At 30.6% G+C, this 22,632-nt stretch overlaps 13 protein-coding genes across 13 annotated transcripts; 5 read left to right on the forward strand and 8 right to left on the reverse strand.

Moving 5' to 3' along the window:
• Positions 1–222: 222 nt before the first annotated feature.
• On the forward strand, positions 223–2,001 carry cgd7_3410 (SNF5 like protein; the record flags this gene model as incomplete). Its single annotated transcript, XM_628503.1, has 1 exon — positions 223–2,001. The coding sequence occupies one exon, from the start codon at positions 223–225 to the stop codon at positions 1,999–2,001; it is 1,779 nt and encodes a 592-aa protein (XP_628505.1).
• A 53-nt stretch (positions 2,002–2,054) lies between these two features.
• Positions 2,055–2,555, reverse strand: cgd7_3420 (hypothetical protein; the record flags this gene model as incomplete). The annotated part of the gene is made up of 1 exon (XM_628504.1): positions 2,055–2,555. One exon carries the CDS (start codon positions 2,553–2,555, stop codon positions 2,055–2,057), a length of 501 nt encoding a protein of 166 aa, XP_628506.1.
• Positions 2,556–2,683: 128 nt separating this feature from the next.
• On the reverse strand, positions 2,684–4,597 carry cgd7_3430 (protein kinase; the record flags this gene model as incomplete). The annotated part of the gene is made up of 1 exon (XM_628505.1): positions 2,684–4,597. The coding sequence occupies one exon, from the start codon at positions 4,595–4,597 to the stop codon at positions 2,684–2,686; it is 1,914 nt and encodes a 637-aa protein (XP_628507.1).
• Positions 4,598–5,303: 706 nt separating this feature from the next.
• Positions 5,304–5,702, forward strand: cgd7_3440 (hypothetical protein; the record flags this gene model as incomplete). The annotated part of the gene is made up of 1 exon (XM_628506.1): positions 5,304–5,702. The coding sequence occupies one exon, from the start codon at positions 5,304–5,306 to the stop codon at positions 5,700–5,702; it is 399 nt and encodes a 132-aa protein (XP_628508.1).
• An 88-nt stretch (positions 5,703–5,790) lies between these two features.
• On the reverse strand, positions 5,791–7,698 carry cgd7_3450 (major facilitator (MFS) superfamily transporter containing 12 transmembrane domains; the record flags this gene model as incomplete). Its single annotated transcript, XM_628507.1, has 1 exon — positions 5,791–7,698. The coding sequence occupies one exon, from the start codon at positions 7,696–7,698 to the stop codon at positions 5,791–5,793; it is 1,908 nt and encodes a 635-aa protein (XP_628509.1).
• A 128-nt stretch (positions 7,699–7,826) lies between these two features.
• cgd7_3460 (hypothetical protein) lies at positions 7,827–8,699 on the reverse strand (the record flags this gene model as incomplete). The annotated part of the gene is made up of 1 exon (XM_628508.1): positions 7,827–8,699. One exon carries the CDS (start codon positions 8,697–8,699, stop codon positions 7,827–7,829), a length of 873 nt encoding a protein of 290 aa, XP_628510.1.
• Positions 8,700–9,138: 439 nt separating this feature from the next.
• Positions 9,139–13,131, forward strand: cgd7_3470 (large low comlexity protein, potential zinc ribbon; the record flags this gene model as incomplete). The annotated part of the gene is made up of 1 exon (XM_628509.1): positions 9,139–13,131. The coding sequence occupies one exon, from the start codon at positions 9,139–9,141 to the stop codon at positions 13,129–13,131; it is 3,993 nt and encodes a 1,330-aa protein (XP_628511.1).
• Positions 13,120–15,038, reverse strand: cgd7_3480 (cytidylyltransferase (HIGH family) exon-1; the record flags this gene model as incomplete). Its single annotated transcript, XM_628510.1, has 2 exons — positions 13,120–14,139; positions 14,184–15,038. 2 exons carry the CDS (start codon positions 15,036–15,038, stop codon positions 13,120–13,122), a joined length of 1,875 nt encoding a protein of 624 aa, XP_628512.1.
• Positions 15,039–15,217: 179 nt separating this feature from the next.
• On the forward strand, positions 15,218–15,970 carry cgd7_3490 (conserved hypothetical protein; the record flags this gene model as incomplete). Its single annotated transcript, XM_628511.1, has 1 exon — positions 15,218–15,970. The coding sequence occupies one exon, from the start codon at positions 15,218–15,220 to the stop codon at positions 15,968–15,970; it is 753 nt and encodes a 250-aa protein (XP_628513.1).
• Positions 15,971–16,078: 108 nt separating this feature from the next.
• On the reverse strand, positions 16,079–16,885 carry cgd7_3500 (hypothetical protein; the record flags this gene model as incomplete). Its single annotated transcript, XM_628512.1, has 1 exon — positions 16,079–16,885. The coding sequence occupies one exon, from the start codon at positions 16,883–16,885 to the stop codon at positions 16,079–16,081; it is 807 nt and encodes a 268-aa protein (XP_628514.1).
• A 42-nt stretch (positions 16,886–16,927) lies between these two features.
• On the reverse strand, positions 16,928–19,298 carry cgd7_3510 (helicase, putative; the record flags this gene model as incomplete). Its single annotated transcript, XM_001388358.1, has 2 exons — positions 16,928–18,532; positions 18,576–19,298. The coding sequence occupies 2 exons, from the start codon at positions 19,296–19,298 to the stop codon at positions 16,928–16,930; spliced, it is 2,328 nt and encodes a 775-aa protein (XP_001388395.1).
• Positions 19,299–20,718: 1,420 nt separating this feature from the next.
• On the reverse strand, positions 20,719–20,940 carry cgd7_3520 (hypothetical protein; the record flags this gene model as incomplete). The annotated part of the gene is made up of 1 exon (XM_628513.1): positions 20,719–20,940. A coding segment is annotated over one exon (222 nt), but the record flags the coding sequence as incomplete, so codon positions are not given.
• Positions 20,941–21,013: 73 nt separating this feature from the next.
• cgd7_3530 (PP2C-like phosphatase) lies at positions 21,014–22,498 on the forward strand (the record flags this gene model as incomplete). Its single annotated transcript, XM_628514.1, has 1 exon — positions 21,014–22,498. One exon carries the CDS (start codon positions 21,014–21,016, stop codon positions 22,496–22,498), a length of 1,485 nt encoding a protein of 494 aa, XP_628516.1.
• Between the last annotated feature and the right edge of the window lie 134 nt (positions 22,499–22,632).

The following is a 22,632-nucleotide window of genomic DNA, read 5'->3' on the forward strand; positions in this document are numbered from 1 at the left end:
AAGAGGTGAGAACAAGAATTTTTGAAGGAGCTATCAATTAAACAGATAGATAAAATTTGAATCAATAAGAACATTTGTATTATAAAGCTTCAATTTCTTTAGGAGGTGACCATTTTATGTTGTGTTCAAGCTGTTTCCTTAATTTTGTATTTTAAATTGATTTAAAGTTTAGGTTTATCAAATTATGGCGCTAATCCAATTATATTATCACTTCAATTAAAAATGGGTAGAAGAAAAATAAAAAATGTTTTGCGGATGGAGAGTAATGACAGGTCGGACGAATTTGTCGCAAAGCCCTCTCCAAATTTAGTTATGTCTGAAAAAAAGTTAATATTTGAAGATCATCTCCTTGAAAATATTCAACTCGAAAATATCACCATTGCAGATGTTAAGAGAATAACAAGCAAGACATTCGATTTTTTACGTGCCACAGGATTAAGACAAACTCATATCTCTGCTACAACAGGAATAAATCAATCTATTTTGAGCATAATTTTGAGGGATCCTGGTACTAAAACTATTTCAATTAATAGGAAGAAAGATGTTGTATTCAAGTTATGTGAATATTATAACAAGATAAATTTAGGATTAATTTCTCATGACCCATTGACAGCACCCAAAATTTCTAATTCTAAAAAAAGTGGAGAAATTATTCAAAAGAAAAGAACTCTTTCCAGAAGAAATACATTTGAAGATGGATCAAATGACAATTCGATTATACCGAATCCTGAGATTTTTGTTCATTCAAATCCTTGCCAATACAATAATTTCGAACTTGAAAAAAAAGATGACGAAAGCCAAGAAAGTGTTATTGATTCAGAATGTGCAATATATGGCTTAAAGGAATCAAAAATGAAACGTATAGATGATAGTTCAAATAATAAATCTTTAGGGAAAAATATCTTACTATTCAGCTCATGTATTGGTTGTTCTATAATCCCCACAAAAATAAGAGAGGAAAAGAAGCTTTTTATTGAATATTCTTCCAGTGGGCCAATGTCATCTTTTATTAACGATAATAACACTCTAATCAAATTCACAGAATTAAATCACTCCTGTAAATTGAGTGAGAATCATTTAAACTTTGATTGTAATCAAGACTTCACTTCAAGAATTTTAGAACCTATACTAATACCATTATCAGTCAACTTGCGGCACTTCATCACAAGCTCATTTACTGACAATTGCATAGCTGAAAATACTAACATTTCTTCAGTTTCGAGATCTAACTCATCGGCGATACTCTCTACACTCAAGGGAAAAAACTTCAAGCCCGAAAGATTTATCTGGTCCTCAGTTTCGGACTCCACTGCCCTATGGGGCTTTGTTGAAAATCTCAGTCGCGAGAGACACTTATCTATATTTATGAGCAATAGTGAAAAGAGAAAAGCGTTTAATTGGCTAGTAAGAGAGATAGAAAATTATAAAAGTTTATATTTACAATTTCTTTGTGTAACATTGCCCTCAAATATCAGACCAGGGAACGACTCACTGCTAATTCGCGAGATTCGTTTAAATGAGTCATATGAAGATGTCATTGTGAACGATAGGTTTGAGTGGAACATTTCGAATCCCACAAATCAGCTATTAAGATATGTCGAGTGCTTAATTTCAGATTTAAACCTACCACAAGAATTATTTTCTGAGTTGCTTTATAGTGCTTTGAAACAGGTTTTTGATGAAATTACAAATTTTGTTAAAAGGTTTAATCACAAAAACATTACTGACGAACTTAATTCTGCCCAGTACATTAACGATCAATACGAGGATGATACGTCTAGCAACTACTCTTTTGGCGCAAATTTTGAGACCCGTACGAACGATGAAAATATTGACAAGGAGTCTACAAGATTCGTCTCATATGGGAATTTTATTAAATGGGGAAGTCGCGCTGACTTAGAGTATGATTCAGATGATAACGCTAAGCGATTTCCTACCATTGAGAACGCAGAAGAAAGGAGGCAAATAGAGAACCGAAACCGCTTTAGGAAGAGAAGATAACTTATTTTTTTAGCGCCATTCTACTTTTTATATAATTGGATATCTCTTTCGATCTATCGACTTTTACCGCAACGAACAAACCGTATGTTCTCAACTAATATGATTTGACCTTTCCTAGCAAGTACACTCGCACCGAGCCTTTTTCTCTTTGGCTTGGTAGTTTTTTTCACCTTGCGAAATAGAACTACCACAAAATTCCATGTTTCATTAGCCAGGGTTTCATGGACTGTACTGGGAAACAAGCATTTTTCTTGCGCAGGTATCTCCAACACGGATATATCAATGAATTGTTGGTCGTGTTGCGCATATACTAACAATTCATTCTTGCATAGTTGGATTTTCGTAACTTTGTATAATCCTGGAAAGAATGAAGACAAAAGATCATTTCTATTTATCAAATAGTCAGGCTTCACAACATCAATAGTATTAATTTTATGCGAACTCTCTTTATCATTTTGTGATCTCAACAAAGTGGTTTTCTCAGGTTCGCAATAATAGCAATCGAATGTTAAACACCTGCCTATTTCTATCGTAAATCGACGGGTGTGCCGCATTTGTACAATAACTAGGACCTTAGTGGGCTACTGTGTTGAATCGTGGACGCCTAAGCCTCCTTTATTCCAGACCTAGCGATGCTCGCATTCCAGATATAATGAATTAAATATAACCTATAAATTTTGAACTAATCGAGTGCAGGGGGCGCTCTAACAACTATTCTCTTCTGTTGTGCTACTCCTACACAGTTTCCCACTACTCTTCCTCCGTTTCTCATATTGATGCTATTACAATTCACATTATTTCCTGGTACCAGGTCGCCATTAATGTTTCTCTTCACATTCATACCGTATTCCTTAATATCTTCAGAATTTATCCCATTTAGAATCATTAGAACCTCGTAAGAAGATGGTCTTTTGAATGGCTTTCTTTCGAAACACTTGGAGAGTAAATTAGATATAGAGGGGTGGAACCATGACGGAATTTTTGGTTTCTTCTTCTCAACTATAATTGCATTAATTACTTCCTCATTTGAAGAGTATTCATAAAAAGGTATGGGGCCGCCAAAAATTTCCAATAAGCAACAAGCAATAGCCCAAATATCCGACTTTTCATCTATAGACCTTCCAATGTAAAAACACTCAGGTGCCATATACCTAGGCGATCCACCATTTTCATCCAGAACAACACCAGGTGGGCTAGTCTTAGTTGCAATATTCATCGTTCTAGTTTGCCCAAAATCACACAATTTAACATTATTCGAACGATCTAGAATAATATTCGCTGTCTTTATATCTCTATGAACCATATTGTTGTGATGAATAAAGTTAACTGCATCGCAAAGCTGCCTTGAAATTTTTAACCTATCCGAGGCAGATACTACAACTTTATTTTCATATAATAATTCAAAAAGATTTCCATTTGTGAGATACTCTGTGATTATTGCGTAGAATCCAGGTTCTAAGCAAACTCCGATATAAGAACAAATATTCGGATGGCGTAGTAGTCTGTATGCGTAAACTTCCCTCTCGAGTGATTTAAAATGTTCTTCCGATATCCTGCTTTCATTATCAAATTTCCACCGTTTCACTGCAACTTCTTTATTGGACCAGATTCCAGATCTAATTCTACCTTTAAAAACAACTCCAAACGATCCTCTCTGAGTAGCAGGCTCTAACATTAAATCGTCCATCTTTATATATTCATTTGGCTTTAACCTTTGTAAAACACCATTACTTGCATCTGGAACTCTTTTTATCAAATCTTTTTTTACTTCAATTATTTCATTGTTTGAAGTAAGTTGAGAAAAAGTTTCTGATGGATATTCTGAATTAACATCAGTATACTTTGTTTCCGATTGTTCAATTTTAGTCGAAAAAGAGTCATACTGAGAACCCTTTGGAGTATTATCCATTCTAACCGCTTTGCTAACAGAATTTCCATTGTTTAATTGTAAGTTAGAGGCACTCACAGAAAATAAAGATCTTTCACTTTTCGAAGCTTTTTTGTTTTTGTCACAGCTTGGCAACATAGTTGTACTTACTTTATCAGTAGAGTTTTTGTTAGTTTTATTATCTGATAAAATCAAATTAGACTGCTTAGAAAAGAAATACGTTTCTCTTGAGCTAGGAGTACCTGGAACCGCATGTAAATTGTATGGGGATGATTGTGAACCTTGTATATTGCAGTGCTGAAATACATTAAATTTTTTAAATGAGACTGGAGGCGCATTCAACCCATCACGCCTTGAAGTTAAGGATGGCATAATAATTTGTGTCGAATACTTCTGAATTAAAATGTTACTAGGTTCTCTTTTGAATTTTAAATTATCCAATCTAGAAAATGGCGATAGAGAAGCACAGCGTAAATTATTTGATGTTTGTGGCGGTGTAAATTGTTTATGTAAAATAAATTGGCGCTGGTTCAAATTAACAATATCCAAATTATTAATGCACGGAGATAAAGACTGAAAATTATTGTTTTCTGCATGAGAATGAAAATTATAAATATTATTTCGAACGCCATTAATTGTGTAGTTGTTCATAAACTTATTCTGCGGCATGATTGCTGTAGGCACTACTTTATTTGCACCATAATGCATAATAAATAATTATATCATGCTAATATTAAAACAATTTACTTTCTAATTGATCTTCACTTTTTAACCCAAGGAAAAATAATATGCAGTCTTAGCATATTTTTGTAAATTATCCCCAATGATAATTTCCACGTAAATACACAACGTTATGTCTTATCTTGTGGGTTTTCGCATAACAATTGACATTAATAGTTTGGTAATATGATATCTTCTATCGGATAAAAATTCAAAAAATTTTGCAATGAACAGTCATTTTTATTTGTCTTTAATATGCTTAAGTCAGCTGGTCAGTTTAGGGTTGATTTTTTAGGATTATGTATGTTGAGTGATTTCTCTGTTCGAATTTCTCATTTTTCCAAGGGTAAGTTTTATTTTGATTTTTTTTTGAGTTTTTGCACTCAGTTTAGAATGTCCTTCAACTATTAGGATAAAATTTAGTTCATATATTGATAGAATCGTGAATTCTGCTTTGAGTAAGGTAAATGATACCTATAAAAAATTGAAGTGGCAAACTAAATATACGGTATGTGGACATAATTCTTATCCCATAGGAGAATCAACTGGCCCATAGATATTTCTGAAGAAAGAATATAATTCCGAGCTACTAATTATTCTTCTCGTTGATCAACTTGATTCAAATTTTGAAGTAGATAGAATTTTTAAAGAGTTGAGATTATCACTGAAAAGTATCATTCTTTCTAGGAATCAAATGAACAATCGCAATTTTAGAGGATTAAATTTCAAAATTGAAAATATTCAACATGATTCAAATTTGATTCTGCAATTAACTGAACTTATTTGCAATGAACCTCTTGATGTAAAAATGTATATAGAGACTTTAGTGGAAAGAATTAACCTCAAAAATATTGACTTCGCAAACTTAATGTTGGAAAAAATCAAAACAACATTGAATGACGCTCTAAATACAATTCTAATTAACTGCGAAGATCTTAAAACTTTAGAAGCGAATTCAGTAATTTTAAAAGAAGGCAGCCGCAAATTGTTTAAAGGCATACTAAGGGATAATTGTTATATTGAGAAAGACATGAGAAATTTACTATTTGCTTCCATAGCAATAGTAGCAATTATAATATTATTAAATAAATAAAAATTAACAAGTAATTCTCTTTCTTTAAATATAAAATGATTGGGAATTACTATATGTCGATAAGGAAGAAAACTCGAGTTCTTAAGTACTATGTATGTATGCTTTCTTTTGATGCGCGTAGTTTCCTATATGCAATGATACAAGCAAAAAAATTGACAATCACACCCAATCCTGAGAAGCCATAAACTATAGTCATCCCTGTTCTATTAATACCTGATAATTGTAGCACTGCACCTGGCAAAAGGCTTCCAAGGGCAAATCCAAATACGTGGTAAGTTACCATTGCAACTGTTGTTGCAAATTGCCGTGCTTGTGGTTCAACAACTCCAACGCTAATACCAGTAATAGGTGGAACAAGAAATGATCCAAAAAACAATAATCCCCAAACGCCAACAATTGTGACTGTAAAATTATCGACTATAAGTGCTAGTGCACCAAATAAAGTTGCAAATATTGCAGATACCATACAAAATAGCATAGTGTAAAATAAACCGCGCTCACTCTTATACCCGCCTATAAAGTCGATTATAAAGCCGGAAAATACTATTCCTGTAGTAGGGGCAATCACAGCAGTTGCAGAGAATGACATGAAAATAATTCCATCTCTAGTAGTATATATTTGCTGTAAATATCTAGTCGTCCAGAATTGTACGGCTGTAACCACGTAGTAAATAACAGACAGAGTGGTAATTGAAAGCATATAAATTGAATTTGCCAATAGGCACTTCCATTTGCTGTATGCAATTAATCTTTTTAAAACACTTGATTTTGAATTTTCCGATTCTAATTTTTCTTCGTTTGTTGCATTAGCTGAAGGTTCTTGATTTAGATTAATAATACTAGAATTTAGGGGTTGTGAACTCTGAGACGTTCCATTTGTAAATTCGGAAAGTGATAGCGACCTCGAAATGGAAATATAGTGAGTTGTGAGTGTTGGCTGAAAATCAGTCGACTTTTCAACCGTAACAGTATTTTTTGTGTCGTTTAAATCACTCAGAGCGCTCTTTTCAATCCGAGACTTAGTAATTTCGGCAGAAAAATCGCCTGATATTTTCTGAACTCGAGTATCAAATGAAAAAGTATTATTAGAATTTGAAATGTTTTCTTGTGACTTATTTAGGGTAATAAGTTTAGTTGAAACAGCAATCGAGTTATAAGGGCTTTCGACGAGCTCCGTTGAACATGAAGAAGGAATTGAACATTGAATTGCTGCGCTATCTTTAATTTGCCTATCCAAACTAATTGCATCATCAGAGTTCATTTTGCCACCTCCCATTTCTATTTCCGAATTTCTGCCTTCGTGATTAAAATACTTTACGTTAAAGTATTCACTTTTTGTGAATACAAGACAAATTGACATAATTAAAAGTAATAAACAGGGAGCAAGAAGAGAATATCTCCATCCATTATGGTAATTTAAAGAGAATCCAGTAATAAGATACCCTGTAGCAACTCCAATAATCATTGTTACTTGTGACGCCCCCATCCATGCTGTAAGTTTATTTGGAGGCGTAAATTCGTCGACCCATACAGGGATATAAATACTTAAAGGTGCCTGCATAGATCCCATGATTATCCTCGAAATATACAATAATGTACTTGTCGTAGAAGATATTAATAAAGCGAGCCCAAAAGATAGGAAAAATAGGGAAGTGACTATTATCCATTTCTGGCTATATTTTTGAAGGGGGTGATTCATAATAAATGCAGTTGCCATCGCAGATACATACGGTACTGCACCCAAAACTCCTAATTTCATTTCGTCTAGTCCAAACTCATCAGAAATTAATCCAAGGAGAACTGGCAACGCACCAGTGTCGTAGTTCCTAAGTACTTGCGCTATAAGCATCCACGCAAAAACAAATCTAACAGCACGAGGATGTTTCATATATCTTTCATGTCTATAACAGCCATTTGCAACACTAGTTTCTTTGTAAAGATCAAATTTTTTACTGTCCAACTCATATATTGAATCATCATTGGCAGAAGGCTTCATTGGTTTTGTCTCTTGCCATCTTACAAGCACTCGTACTAATACAGTTATTTATTGCATCTAGACAAAAATATTCCCGCTGAAATTGGGATTTTTGACCAGAGCAAATAATTTGCCCGCAACATGAAAAACTAAAATTTATAAATCGATGCTTTAAGCCTAGTTTCTGAGTTTATTGAAATTATACTCACAATGAAATTATTATTTGATCTAGTTATATTATTTCCTATTAAAAAGGTGTCATGAGGTTGTTTTGAAGCGAAAAATAGATCATTTTTTTCTCCATCTTTTGGTTTGCTTTCTAAATTGGTTATTAAATAACTCTCCAAATTTGAATTAATAGAGCTCAATACTATTGTTTGTTTGATAGCAGTGCCATACTGTACATGTTCTGCCTCATCAATGCATTTTAAAAATTTTGTGTCCGAGTGAATGTTATCTTGGACTATAACTTTATTTTCATTTGAACTAGTTTTAAATTTGTATCCAGATCTTTTCATTCTGGAATAAGAAATATAGTTATTAAGCTTAAATTGTTCTTCATTTCTTATAAAAGCGTCAAATAGATAGAGAATAGGGGTCTGAACCCATTCTAGTCTTGATCGACTCCATGAAAAAAGAAGTAGGCTTCCACGTTCTACAAGAAACAGCAATTCATCAAAAAACACAATCTGCCCATAGCCCAGTGGAAATTTGTTTAGTTCATTAACCATTGGGCTTGAGATTAATAATTTAATAAACTTGTCTAAGAATATTCGACTATTGCTTAAAGTATTTATCAGTTTTCCTGACGATAGTATTGTTAAACAAAATGGATATTTATTTAATCCGTTTGAATCACTCATCTCGAGCAGAATTCCAATAGATTTGGATCTTGATTTTGCATATTTCCAAGTTTCAAAATTAAGTATGAATCCCGAACTATTTTTATAAATTACATATAATGGATCTCCCCAATGGGTATCTATTTGAAGAGCAAATTTGTTCTTCTCCTGATTTGACATTATATTTGTTTATTAGGAGTCCAAGCATCTTTTTAAATAATAAACATTTTCGTTTGGCGCATTGCGTTAAATAATTTGATCGGTGAATTCTAATTAGTTTTTGGTGTTCATGACAAATTTTTAGAATGAAATAAAATGGTTGTATGGCTTACAAAAACATTCAAATTTTGGTGTGTACAAATGACGAAAGTTAATATAAAGATCTTAATGAGAAGCAAAATCAGGTCTTTATATGTTGATCTAATTTTTTTTTTGAAAATTAGTAACCTTGCTCTTACAAAATATTATTTATTATTAAAAATTTTCTGAAACTTCATATTTTCTCCTTTACACTTAAATATATTTAACTCGTATATTATAATTACTTTTTGAGAAACAGAAATTGTATTACCCCTCTCCCCTCATTGGTTCTGAGATTTCTTCAAAATAAAACAACCGAATGTCAGTTAATATTTACGCTTCTGTAATTGACAACTCGTTGATTAAGGTGCTATTTGTTAAGACAAAAGCTGCTGATTCAGCTCTGTTTGATGATGTAATAAAGCAAATTCAAAATTCGATAATACATTATTCGTTGAATATTGATCAACTTAAAACAAGCCTGAAATGCGATTATATAAACCAAAATAGGTCGTTATTAGAAACTAAGCCTTTTAAGATAAACACTGTTTATAGAACAATATGTTCAAATAGCAATAAAACAAATATTCCAAGATCGTTAATTTGTATTGACCATGTTGTTATTTTTGTTACTTTAAAAAAAAAAAAATGTTTCAATAACAAAATATTCGACAATGAGACGAATATCCCTGACCATCCATTTATTTATAGAGTTGATATCGACATCATTGATAGTATTAACAAAGAGATAGAGTTAAACTGCGAAGATAAAAATGGTATTCAATTTAATTCAATCAACGAGCTTGCAGAAAATGTTATTTTAAATATTTTTTGCAAATTCAATTCAATTGTTAATAAATACATAGATAAAGGATATGACAAAATTACAAAAATTGAGTTATTAGAGGACAAAACCTTAGAAATTATTAGATATAGAATGAGAATTGCAGGAATATATTTGGCTTTGGGATCCCCCATATCATCTGCAATGTACTATAATTCAATATTGGAGCTAATAGAAGACCATGATTTAGATCTTGCTTATTACTTAGCGCATTGCTTTGAAGGCCAGGCTACCATGTTATATTATTTCTATTCTAATTCAGAAAACTCATTGGAATGGTGGGAAGTTGTATCTAATTCATTAAGCTCGTTTATTCAAGACTTGCCTATCCCGATACAAGTCAGTCTACAATCAAATAATTACAATTCTACAAATTACAACGACTCGATTTATATTATACAGTCGAGAAAACAAATTTTTTTTGATTCAATACTTAAAAAGCTTAATCTTTCTCTAAATTTGCTTTGGAAAATAAATCATTTTACGAATGGATTTATAATATCTGACAATAATACAAAATTAAATTACAATAGTGATTTTTCCGTTTCAATTTATGAATTGATAATTAAAAAGTCACGATTTTTGATAGAGAATTTTGTAAGCCATTTCTACCTAGACAGGAAAATAATAATAGACTTTTTGGATCCATTTGTTAACTTAAATATCCCACCGGACTATTCAAGGAATGACTTATATAACTATGCTATGTTTTTGATAGGATGCGCAGAAATTTATTTCAATATTAATAGTAAAAGAAGGGTAGGAATCATCCTAATTAAGCTATCACAACTATTCAATCAAAACAAAATATATAACCATAGCTACTATATTTCATGTGCAGCCTATCAGTGGTATTCAAGTATTTACACTGGAACTAACAATTTTGATCTTTTGAAAATTATTCAAAATTTAGCTGCTCACATTCTAAAAGAAGAAGATAATTATTCAACACATATTCAATGTGCACTTTGTAATGTCTCTAATAATTCAAACATTTTATTGGGAAGTAATTATAGACTTGATCAAATAACTGAAAAAAAATTAGGTATAATGTTTGAAAAACATTATGTTCCTGGAAAACTTTATCTTGACAACAATTATTTACAATATCTTTCTATTTACAAACACGATCTATCTTTGAGTTATTCAGCGCTTATATCTAATGGAGGTACGAGCTTATATCAAGACTTAGAGTGTTCAAATGCCCATTATGAATTGCTTGCATCTTTAAAACCTTTTGTTAACAGTTTTGTTTCTTATGGCGTGCATTCAATGCTTCAGGCATATCGAAAATTTTATCTAAACACGATTGATTTGCAAAAGTTAAAAGCATACCCATCTAGATATGAAATGTTAGCGTTGATAACAATGATTGAGTCAAGTATTTTATTTGGATGTGCGTCAAGATCTGCAACAGTTTTATTACTAATACTTGATAAAATTATATATTTTCCTCCTATATATAACTATGATACACTAAAAATAATTCAATCTAAATGCATAGACTCATTGTCAATCATAAGCAATACTATTCAACTTCCAATAATAAGGGCACCATATTACTCAGTTACGAACGGTAAAAATCGTTGTTACACTTCAATTGAATCATTGGACCATTTGTTCAATACTTTGCTTCATACAACGCAATTAATACTTATCTTCGATGTTACATTCGAGCAAATTCCATTAAATACCGAATGCTACAAGTGTAACAATGAAATTAGTTTATCTTCTATATTCAGTGCAAAAGTAAATGATTATTGTTCTAATTGCGAAAGCAAAATGCTAAAAACAGATAGTTCCCCCATGATTTTTTGTAAAACTTCAAATATTAGTTATTTTTCGGATCCAAAGTTTATTATTCAACCAGAATTTAAATGGGTTCCTCTCAAAGTTAACAATGCAAAGATCCCAGTGTTAAATAGCTTGAAAGCTAACCAATCAAACTTATTTTTATACAATCCATTTGAAAAGAAAGTCAATGATTTAAGGGAAATATGCAATCATGGTAAATCTCAAGTTGAAACTCAAACTAATATAATTTGGCAAGCTGAGAAACAGTATACAATTTATGTATCATTATTTAATCCTTTCCTAATTCCTATTATTCTTGACTGCTTTAGTGTAATTATTAAAGGTGAAGTGAAATGTGAGATTTCACCGGTTTCTGTAGTAATTCCACCAACTCCTAGATTCTCAACACCGGGCGAAGTGAAAGTAGCAATTGCAGTGATTCCAAAAAATTCAGGAAACTTATCTATTATTGGCGTTACCTATAAGTTCTCAGGAATAAATTACGTAAATTTTGGCTCAAAATTATCATTTTTTAATAACAAGAACAATTTAAAACAATATTTAAATATTTTTGTAGTACCTAATATTTCATATGATGATATAATTTTTTGGGAAAAAAATGATATGCAAAAACAAAATTTGTGTATAAATAACAATGGAAAAGTAGTTATTAAATCAAAAAAAAAACTAAATTACGAAGCTGAGAAAAAAATCAAATTATTAACTTCAGAAGTCTTCATAGATCAAACTGAAGGTACAAATGAAATTTTCTCATTTGAAAATATGATTACGAAAGATAATGAATTAATTGTCACTATTGAATGCTCAAATATATATAAGATGAACAGATATAAGCTTCTAGTAACTCATTGGCTGGAAATTAACGGAAAGGTAATTATTTCTTCCAAATTATTTGATTTATTTTCAAATATTCCTCCGCTTCCCAAGATAACTAATATTTCATGGATACCAAAATTAGACTTCCAACAGGCTTGCTTTAAGTCAAACAACAATAAATGGAAGGTTAGCAACATTTGGGTTATTTTCACATTAGAAAATAACTCTAGAGTATACCCAATTGAGTTTTCATTTAGCTCAAATTTATTAGAAGGGAAAAAAGCATTGCTTTTACCAGATAAAAGGAATTATAGGTGGGTTGTTGAGACAAAAATTAAAAATTTAATTGAATTACAAAGTAATCCGTTGTTATTAAATTGGAAGGCATTTTTTCCAAATATTATATTTGATAAAAATAAATCAGAGTTTATAATTGCTGGAAATCTAACTGCAAATATATTAATACCTGAATTTCTATCTAGATATGAATTTTATGTAGAAATAAAGTGTAATGGAACGAAAATTGAAAACAGGCAAGCAATTCCAGTTAATTCAATGGCCAATATTGAAATTTATGCAATATCTGAAAGAAAATCCACAAGTTTGACAAGCATCAGGATTATCCCGTTTGGAGATACAATGAAATCAAAACAAATATACTTAGACTATTACGAAAGTGATATTAATGTTTCAGAAGTGCCTATTCTCTATTTTTCTATTATTGGTCTTGAGAAAAAAACATATGAATGGATTGTAGGAGTGGAAGAGTTGGAAACATCAACTCAGGAAAGAGTATTTCATTGGAAAAACGATCTACTCTCAATTTCATTTACTTGAAAAGAATTCATCTAATCTTCGTTTAACAAATTCGAACTTTAAGTAGTAATCTTCATAAATATCAACATTAGAACTTCCTTTATAATTTAATGCTAAGTTTAAAACTTCATCACCAATTAAATCACCAAATTGGTATTCAAAGGCGGAATATTTTATGCTGCTTGCTTTGCTAAAAAAAATGTTTTTCTCTACATCAGAGTGACAAAATATGTACGGGATACAAAATTCTGAATGTTCGCATCCCCACTTCACTTTGCTATCTCCATCCATCAATAACTTATTAAACAATAAGTTGATTTTTTTAAGGTCACCGTGCGAAATTTCCACCTTCTTTTTTTTAATTAAATTTAATGTAGAAATTAGATAAATAATTATTAATGTTAAATGTTTAGAGATACTTAAGAAACTATTATTTTCAACCAAATTTAAATCTGCAATTTTTCCTTCCTTTTCCAATTCAAGTATTAATTGGCTAAACCACTTTTCAAAAACTGCCCTGCCCTTTTCATATCCAAGTAATGCTCTCCATCCATACAGAATTTCAAAAATTATGTCATCAATAAATGAGAATATCATATTAGTTATTGCAGAAATATCATTAAATATCAACTCTGAAGGAAGCATTTTATTAAGTAACAACGTAATTGATTTCCTTAATATTGATAGATTTAACGGGTTATCCAAGTTTTGTTTTAATGAATATCTAAGCCCTGTAGAGCAGAATTTTACTGATGATCCATTAGTTGGCTTTACTCCTTCGGAATGGTTTATTAGGGGTCTGTAAACAAATGGAACCTTAACTAATTTAACTACCGGCGAACCGCATGCCACTCTAAGATCATTAATCTTCGCTGCGTTATTATAAGATTCTGGTGTTGCAATCAATGCATCAAATTCGAAAATATCTGCGCCACCAACGATGCTTGAAATTCTTAATATGGCAACAGAAATATCAGGAGATAAAGAAAAGATAAATGAGTGAACATTTGCGCTTCTAAAGGAAAAATCCTAAATGAAATCAATGAATTACTAAAAACGGTAAAAGAACTTACTTGAATGATATCTTTATCACTTTTATTAGCATTAAACAACTTATCAGTAATACCAATTATTACTAATTCTTTAGCATACCAAGTTGCAACTGTAATATTTACTTTATGCCCAGGGTGTAGTCTGTCAAATGTTCCCGCAAATAGTGTACGATTAATAGGGCTATCAAAGAAGTTATCATTTACATTTTCTAGAACTGTATTAAGTTTATCTTTCCATAGCGGAATCGATGGACTCTCCGAAACTTCAAAAGTTTGGAACCCATGTGAAACTAGGTGGGCAGTGTATTTTTTACAAATAATTGAATTTATATCTGTATTTTCAGAGTTGAAGTTTATATAATACATATTTTTTCGGCAAATACAAGAAAATATATTATTAATTATATTTGCGCATTGCACCAAGTTGCCATGCTTCTCACAAAACTTATATGAGTTAGACCAGAATAAAGTTTGATCACTCAATCCCATAGTTTTATATATGTGGCTCAGACAATCATTCTTAACAGGGATAAATCTTATATCAAATGTTGGCATTTTATTTAATGTTTCAATTATATCAAGAGCTATTTCATATGCTTTAACAATACTGTTTACATGTTTATAAGTTAAATTTACAAACGATGAACGTTGGGAATTACAATCCGCTTCAGAAGGTTTTATAAATGATTTATTGATTTCATGAGAATATTCATCACTTTGTGGAAGTACAGAATAGTATATGAAAAGTGAATGGCTAGTATGAAATATACAAGAATAAAGTAGCTTAAATAGCGTATGCCTTGCACTATCAGATATATTGACATCAGTCCACCACTGTGGATCTAAAATTAAAAACCCACTCTCTATTTCTGACATCTAATTAGCTCATATTTATTGTTTAATTAACAATTCGGAGTTCGCAAAGTTCATTGTTTAATTTATTTAGCCGCGTTCAATTAGCCGCAATAAGAATCTGTTTTGTCTCTATTGTCAGTTAGTGACAAAATTATCCAAAATATTATATTTAGAATCAATATCGATTCTTTTTCTTTGATATGGATAGGTTTAAGTTGAGCAACCCTATAAAAGCTCAGAAGCATTTAGAAGATGCTGTAAATGCATTGAAAGAACTTGTTAAAATAAAAAAATGCCCAGAGGATTTATTATTCAATAAGAATTCGCAATTTATTACTTTGATCATTTCTTTATCTAATACTCCAGAATTTGTTAAAAGTAAACATGTAAGAATAAAAATCCCAAATTCTTTGTATAAACATCCGGGAAATGAAGTTTGCTTATTTGTCAAAGACCCACAGAGAAAATGGAAGGAACTGATAAGCTCTTCTTCAATTGAACCAAAAGTCGTTTCAAAGGTTATTGGCGTTAGTAAGCTCTCTAAAAAATATAGTACATATAAGGACAGGCGAGAACTTTGCTCAGGATATGATCTATTTTTATCAGACGACCGTATAATCGAAAAGATGCCTAAGTTGTTAGGATCATACTTTATTAAAGCAAATAAGATGCCGATAGCAATAAAGATTAGGGAATCCAATTTCAAGAATTCACTAGAGTCTGCGCTATCCTCAACTTTTATGAGTATTAAGAAAGGTAAATGCATTGGAATTCGCGTTGCAAGAGTCGACATGAATACTAAACAAGTCGTTCAAAATTTAATTGAAGCAATAAAACAGGTGTCAGATTTTTTTGAAGGCAACGGAAGTAAGAATTGGAGAAATAGTATAGAAAGCTTATATATACAGTCTACAAACACAATGTCCCTACCTATATGGTTCAAGGAGAAGTAATAGACTTTTAACATTTTTTATTAAATCTACCAAATTATGTTGGGGTACCATCGAATTAATAAACAATTAAAATCATCTTGAACAGAATAAATTTTAATAAACATTCGATTAAATTGATTCTTCACTTGATTCTTCCAGGAAATGGCTTGTCATCTGCTTTTTTCTTGACTCTGTCGTACAGATCGTCCTTTTCTGTTGAATCTTTATAGATGAGATAGTGTTCAGTTCGTCTATTCTTTTCCTTGACTCAACCTCATGTATGTTGATCTCCTCTAATGTCGTTGGCATCATGGCTCTGGAACGAGAGTCTCTAAGTAGTTTACTTTTTTCAATTGTTCTAGGTCTGACTGTTAACTTGTTGTCCACTCTTTCTATGCAGACCTTATACTTTTTGTCGAAGGTATCATCAAAAATAAATGCTTTATCGGGTCCAATCACGCAATCATATACTAATTCGTCATTGATAAATAGCGAGTAAGTGCCGTCACTCCAAGAAACTAGTTTGGAGTTAGAGTAGGAATCTCCTTCACCTTTAATACCGCCTTTGATACATAAACCACTTTCAGTTGTATTATCAACATTTGTTTTATTTACAACTTTAAGACGTTCCGGAAGTTTTAATGTTAATAAAACTTGATCTTTGTTGTCAATCCCGAAATAATTTGTAGGCAGTTGTAACTTTAAATTTTTAATATCTTCAAAGTTGTTAATTCTATCGCAGTTAATATTATCATTTATACTAGTATGAGTTTTTGCATCGTCTTTTTCAATCATAAAACAATGTCCATCATTATGAACCTGGTCAGGAGTTGAGTCACTCTCGCCAAAAAGATCAGAATCACTTTCATCTATGTTTGAATCATGTATGGCTTCACTTGGAGAATCTTTATGATTATCAAAATGGCCAAGCATCATAAATTCAATAAATGCCAGATTTTGCCTATGTGCGCGCAAAAACTAAGGCTTATTTTTATAAAAATTTCTAAGCTTCAAAATCACATTAGTCTCAAAATTCCAATCAATTAATTGTTCATTAGGAATATTCTCAGCTATCCATTTTGGTAGCATTTGCTTTACTTCAGAAGAATTATATCGATGATCAACCAACAAAATAGATGAATAATCATTTCTATGTCTTATTGCGCGACCAATACATTGGTTGACTGTTTTCATACACAATACTTTTCTATAAATGTTTTCATACCTATTATAATCGCAACTACCTCTGTTAAAGTACCTCTCCTTACTAAAAAGCATTTCAGTCTTTTGTGGAAATGGGAGCGAAACTATTATAAGGCATCTACAAAGTTCATCTGAAAAATTTACTCCCTCCGAAAGAGTTCCATTTAAAACAGCAAAAAGTATTGCTCCGTATTCCTTGTTATTTACAATATGGTCTCTATATGACATAAGTAATTCCTTTCCACTATTTGAATCCTGTTTTTTTTCCTTGAAAATTTTTTTGTATTTTAATATTGTTTGGTAAAAGTCCTTAGAACTTTTATCCGAAACAAGGAACTTGAAAAAGACATCGAGGAATAAGTGGGATGTGAAGAAAACGCATACCCCGTTAGGTATTTCTGAGGAAAGTACTGATAATAGCTCGCAAAGATTTAATAGCTGTTTTATGTCGGTTCGAAATTCGTATCTTAGATCAATTACACTATTATCAATAAACTTTGGAATGATCAAACACATTAAGTTATTATTTGAAATATGGTGACTCGCAGAGAACTTTACAATATTCATAGGCTCTAACGGTAATAATAATGGACTAAACTCTGTCAAAGGTTCCAATGTTCCTCCAACAAGCATAGTAGATTTTGTGTTGGCAAATACATCATTAAAACTTGTTTGCACATTAATAGGAACAACTGTAATAGTAGCCTGTTTGCCATCTGAATGGTTAAAGCTTGTTTCAATAATAACTTTGTCAAATTCTTTATCAGAACGAATTAAAGCAACAATAAAATCCTTTAACAAAAACAAAGAGTTTGAATGTGAAATTATTTCCTCAAACTTTCTGAATTTAATTGGGAAATCTCTTCCAAATTTAATAATAATATTTTTAATTTTACTACACAATTCATTTTCAACAATAAAATTAATAATTTTGTTCAAATTAAATGTATTGATTTGGTAAAAATTTAAGAATTCTAGTGGTCCAAGAAAGATTTGATTACTTTTCACTTCGTTTTCACCATATTTGCGCTTTTTTGAACTGATTATTTTACTTGTAGATGAATGTATACACTTGACTAGCCTAGCTAGCTGTTTAAAAGTTGCAACGAAATTATCTCCAGGAACAGAATTATCTAATGAAATTAGTTTTTCAAATGAATAACTCAGTATTTGGCAAGAAAGTAAAGTAAGGCTGACTCTATTATTTGATTCTAATGCGTTAACTAAATTATGCGCTTCATCAATAAAGCAAAGGGTTTTTTTCTTGTCAAGAAAGATTCCAAATGATTCTCGAGTAGTTTTGTTGAAAATAATACTGTAAGGTGCAAGAATTATGTCTGAATACTTACTTGCTTCTTTAGCTGCGTAATACGGACATGCCTATAAACAATATTTAGTATGAAAATAATTTAAATAAACTTACAATTAAATTTTTACCTTCTTTACGTAATTCTTCAATGTTCATTGGCTCAATTAAACACTTTTTCGCAAGTTCCATGTAGTTTTCTTTATAGAGGCATTTATTTTCTTTTTTTTCTTCGCTGGAATACATTTTACAAACTTCATTAATAAGATGGTTTGGATAGTTTTTTACTTCATTATTTAAACAAAGATGTGACCTGCTTGCAAGCGATACAATTGAATAAATGTTAGAAATGTGAGTGTTATCTTTATTTGCCATTTTTATTTTGTTAAACTCCTCAACGAATTGCATTAATTGCGTATGAGTTCTACTAGAGATGATTATCTGATAGTAACTAGAAAAAAAATCTAAGTTTTCGCTAGATATTAATTCTTTTACATTTTTTTTTGTCGAAGTTAAAATATCTTTGTTGATAGATTTTAAAAAATTAATTTTTTCATTAATGTATTGCTCGCATGAATTTTCTCTACTTTTCCTGATTGCATTAGCGACCCATAAAGGCATTGGCTTGCTTTCTCGGGCAAAAGATACTGGGCCATAAATTTGTTGGCTTATCCAACTCAGTGATGAGCATAAAATACTTAAAGTTTTACCTGTGCCCGTTGGAGATTCAAAAATTCCAATTCCACCATCTATTTCATATAGCTTCCAAGCAGCTGAACAAAATTCGGATTGTATTTCATATGGTTCATTCGGGAATCCAAATCTTTTTGAATAACACATTGTAAATACTTCTGTACCACTTTATCTTAATGAGTGTGGTCAACTAGTATTTAAGTAGGCCATTTCCAGTACTTTAGTAACAAATTTCTGTATTATGAGTTATTCTCCTAAGTGAAAATAAATTAAAATGATTTAAAAATATATAAAACACCCATAATATTTGTAGTAATAAATTATTTATGTTAAAAAATATACTGTTAGTAAAACTTATTTTAAATTTACCCGTTTTTCTCATGCAATGCCTGAGTAAACTTTTTAATAAGCTAAGCAGCGCTTAAATATGAAATATTAGAATTACCTAATTATTTATCAATATTTTAATTAAAGATATTCACCACTTTTTGGTTTGGTCTTATATAATTACTTTTATTTCAAATTGGTTGAAAAAATTTGTCAAGCCAAAAAAAAATTGTTAATGAACCGTAAATCATCTGAAAGAAATCATTTTAAATTATTTGCATTTATAAGAGCTTAATATATTAATCAATTCATCATTAAGTTTTGTTTCTTAGTAACATGCTTTAATTTATATTTTTCAGAATATTAAAGGATAAAAAATGGTTTTAATTAAAATTAAATAGACCTAGCTGTTGTATAAATCATTTGGATTGAACAACATTAAAATGGTTTTTGTTAATTCCTAATCAAAAGAATAACTTTTATTAGTAATTTTCATTGAATAGATTGATACTATATTTTTTAAATTATAGTGTATCTGAAAATAATATTGCATTAATTTCAAATTCTCTGAGTTTGCGATGAGAAACAATAGTAGTACCCGAATAAGTTCTCTTTTTTTTCTTAATTAAAATATTTCAATTTAAACATTAATTTTTAATAACTTGTTATAAATATTTTTAAAGATTACAACATTTTGTGATTTTCAGAGTTAAAAAACTCATCCCAGATAAATATGACGAAATAGCTTGGGGACTTGACTTGAAAAAAATTAATATCTTTAAGATGTTCTAAATCTAACTCCCAACAAAATCCCAATTAGAACAAATTTGAAATGGAATTTCTAATCAATTAACACCAAGATCAATTAGAATGTGTTACTATAATTGAATATTTTAGGATCAACAGAATCGGACAATAAATTTAAAAAAAAAAATGAAGTTACTCTATTTTTGTATTACTCAACTAATTTCTAAGATATATGAATTGTTATCTAACGAGTGCTAATAAAGCATTTTGAATACAATTATTAAAACACAAATATTTTATGGGCTACAATATGGGTTCTCTATTACTTCACTTCCGTCACTTGGACAAATCATTAAAACCTAGAAAAAATTTTATTGAAAAAAAAATTAAATTCAAACTTACAGAAGCACCCCTTATTACCAATAGACCCAACCTCCGTTTTTGATCTGGGCACGAAAGAAATTCATCTTTATCTATTCGAACTAATAACTGATTAAACAAATAATATTAGTAACCTACCAAACATATATTCAACTGTTTCATCCAAAACAAGGTTCGTAACCGCATCAAATCCACGTAATATTCCAATAACTTCTCTTCCGCCACATAATTTTACTTTTATTTCTTTGTTATTAAACTTGTTCAACCCTAATATTGATTTTGATGACATTTCTATATTAAATGACAAATAATATTTAGCGAGCGGTACCAATTTTTATAATTTAATATGAAATGAATATTAAGTTTCCAGGTTTTGAAGTTTGTATCTGAATTGCTTGGCAAGAAAAATGGATTATTTAAATCTAAAACCTTATGAATTGTTTAGAGAAATAACTAAAGATCTGCTAAGAGGCGAAAACGTTAAATTTTACCTAGAGTCGAAAATAAGTCAAGAAATATTGTGTGATAAAAACCAATTTATGGAATTTGTAAACCAATATTATATAAACAAAAAAAGGGCTCAAAGAATTAATAAGAGATGTGACTCTTTTAAAATTCCATTACTTATAGATTTGAATGGAGAAGTTGTAAAAATAGGATGGTCATTAGATTGGGATAAGAATTTAATTAACTTTAACTCCGAGTCAGCATTTTTTTTAAATAACAAATATAAGTTTATTTATCTATATGTAGTATACGATCATTTTAAGGATGAAAATATAAAAATGAAATTAACTGCTGGTAGAAAGCTTCAAACTGAAAAACGTGATCCGCAATCAATTAATCTTAATTGCGGATATTATGAGACTAAAGGGACAAAAAGCTATATGGAAGACAGAACATTTTTGTCATTAGATGTTTTAAATGAAGAATCAACTCAAATTAAAAAGCCAATAGTTTCATTCTTTGGGATTTATGACGGTCATAATGGCGAATTTACTGTTGACTATTTAAAAAGTCACCTTCACAAAAACTTTTCTCTTGCTTTTAACCAACTTAAATATGATGAAACAATTCAAAATACTATAAATGCATTGGTTGATTCATTTTATTTAACTGAAAACCAAATTAAAAAACATTATTTTAATTCTAATAGCGAGCAAATTATGAAAGAATTTGAAATTATGGATCATAAGCAGGGACTAAATATAAACTTAGAGTCTTCTTTCAAAGGACAAAGCATTAAATATATATCAAGTGGATCGACCGCAATTGTGTGTTGTATTACTTCGTCTACAATATGCGTTGCTAATCTTGGCGATAGCCGAGCAATTCTTTGTAAATGCGGACGCGCATATTCGCTAACCAAGGACCACAGAATAAAAAGTAATTTAGAAGAAAGAGAAAGAGTAAAAAACGAAGGTGGAACATTTGATGATGAAGGGTATCTTTCTGGAAATCTTGCGGTTTCAAGAGCATTTGGGAATTGGGATATGTACAGTGGAATGAAATTACAAGGTTTAAGTTCTACTCCTGAAATTTATGTTCATAATATCACCCGTGAAGATGAGTTTCTTTTAATTGCATGCGATGGAATATTTGAATCGTTTATGGATCAAGAAGCAATAAGTCTTATTAGAAGAGCATTAGTTGAAAACAATGATCCAAATTTAGCTGCTGAAAAACTTGTCTCCGCAGCACTTCAAAGGCAGGCTCTGGATAATTTGTCAGCAATTGTTGTTGTACTTACTCCTCCAAACTACATGGCAATTGGGAATCATAATTTTTGCATTGATTCGAGTGCAGAATCTAAGAAAAAGACAAACTATGCTCATACTTCAAATAGGAAGATATATAATTTTTCCAAACTTAAGAATCTATTGCTAACGTAATTTGAAAATAATAATTAATTTTACTCTAATGATTGAATTTAACAAGAATTTAAGAAATGATCTTCACTAATAAGTTTTTTTTCTATTTTTCCGGAAAGTAAATTTTGTATATGCTGACTGTACAGTCGCAAACT

This window comes from Cryptosporidium parvum, chromosome 7, assembly GCF_000165345.1.
Source record: "Cryptosporidium parvum Iowa II chromosome 7, whole genome shotgun sequence".
Classification (NCBI taxonomy): domain Eukaryota; phylum Apicomplexa; class Conoidasida; order Eucoccidiorida; family Cryptosporidiidae; genus Cryptosporidium; species Cryptosporidium parvum.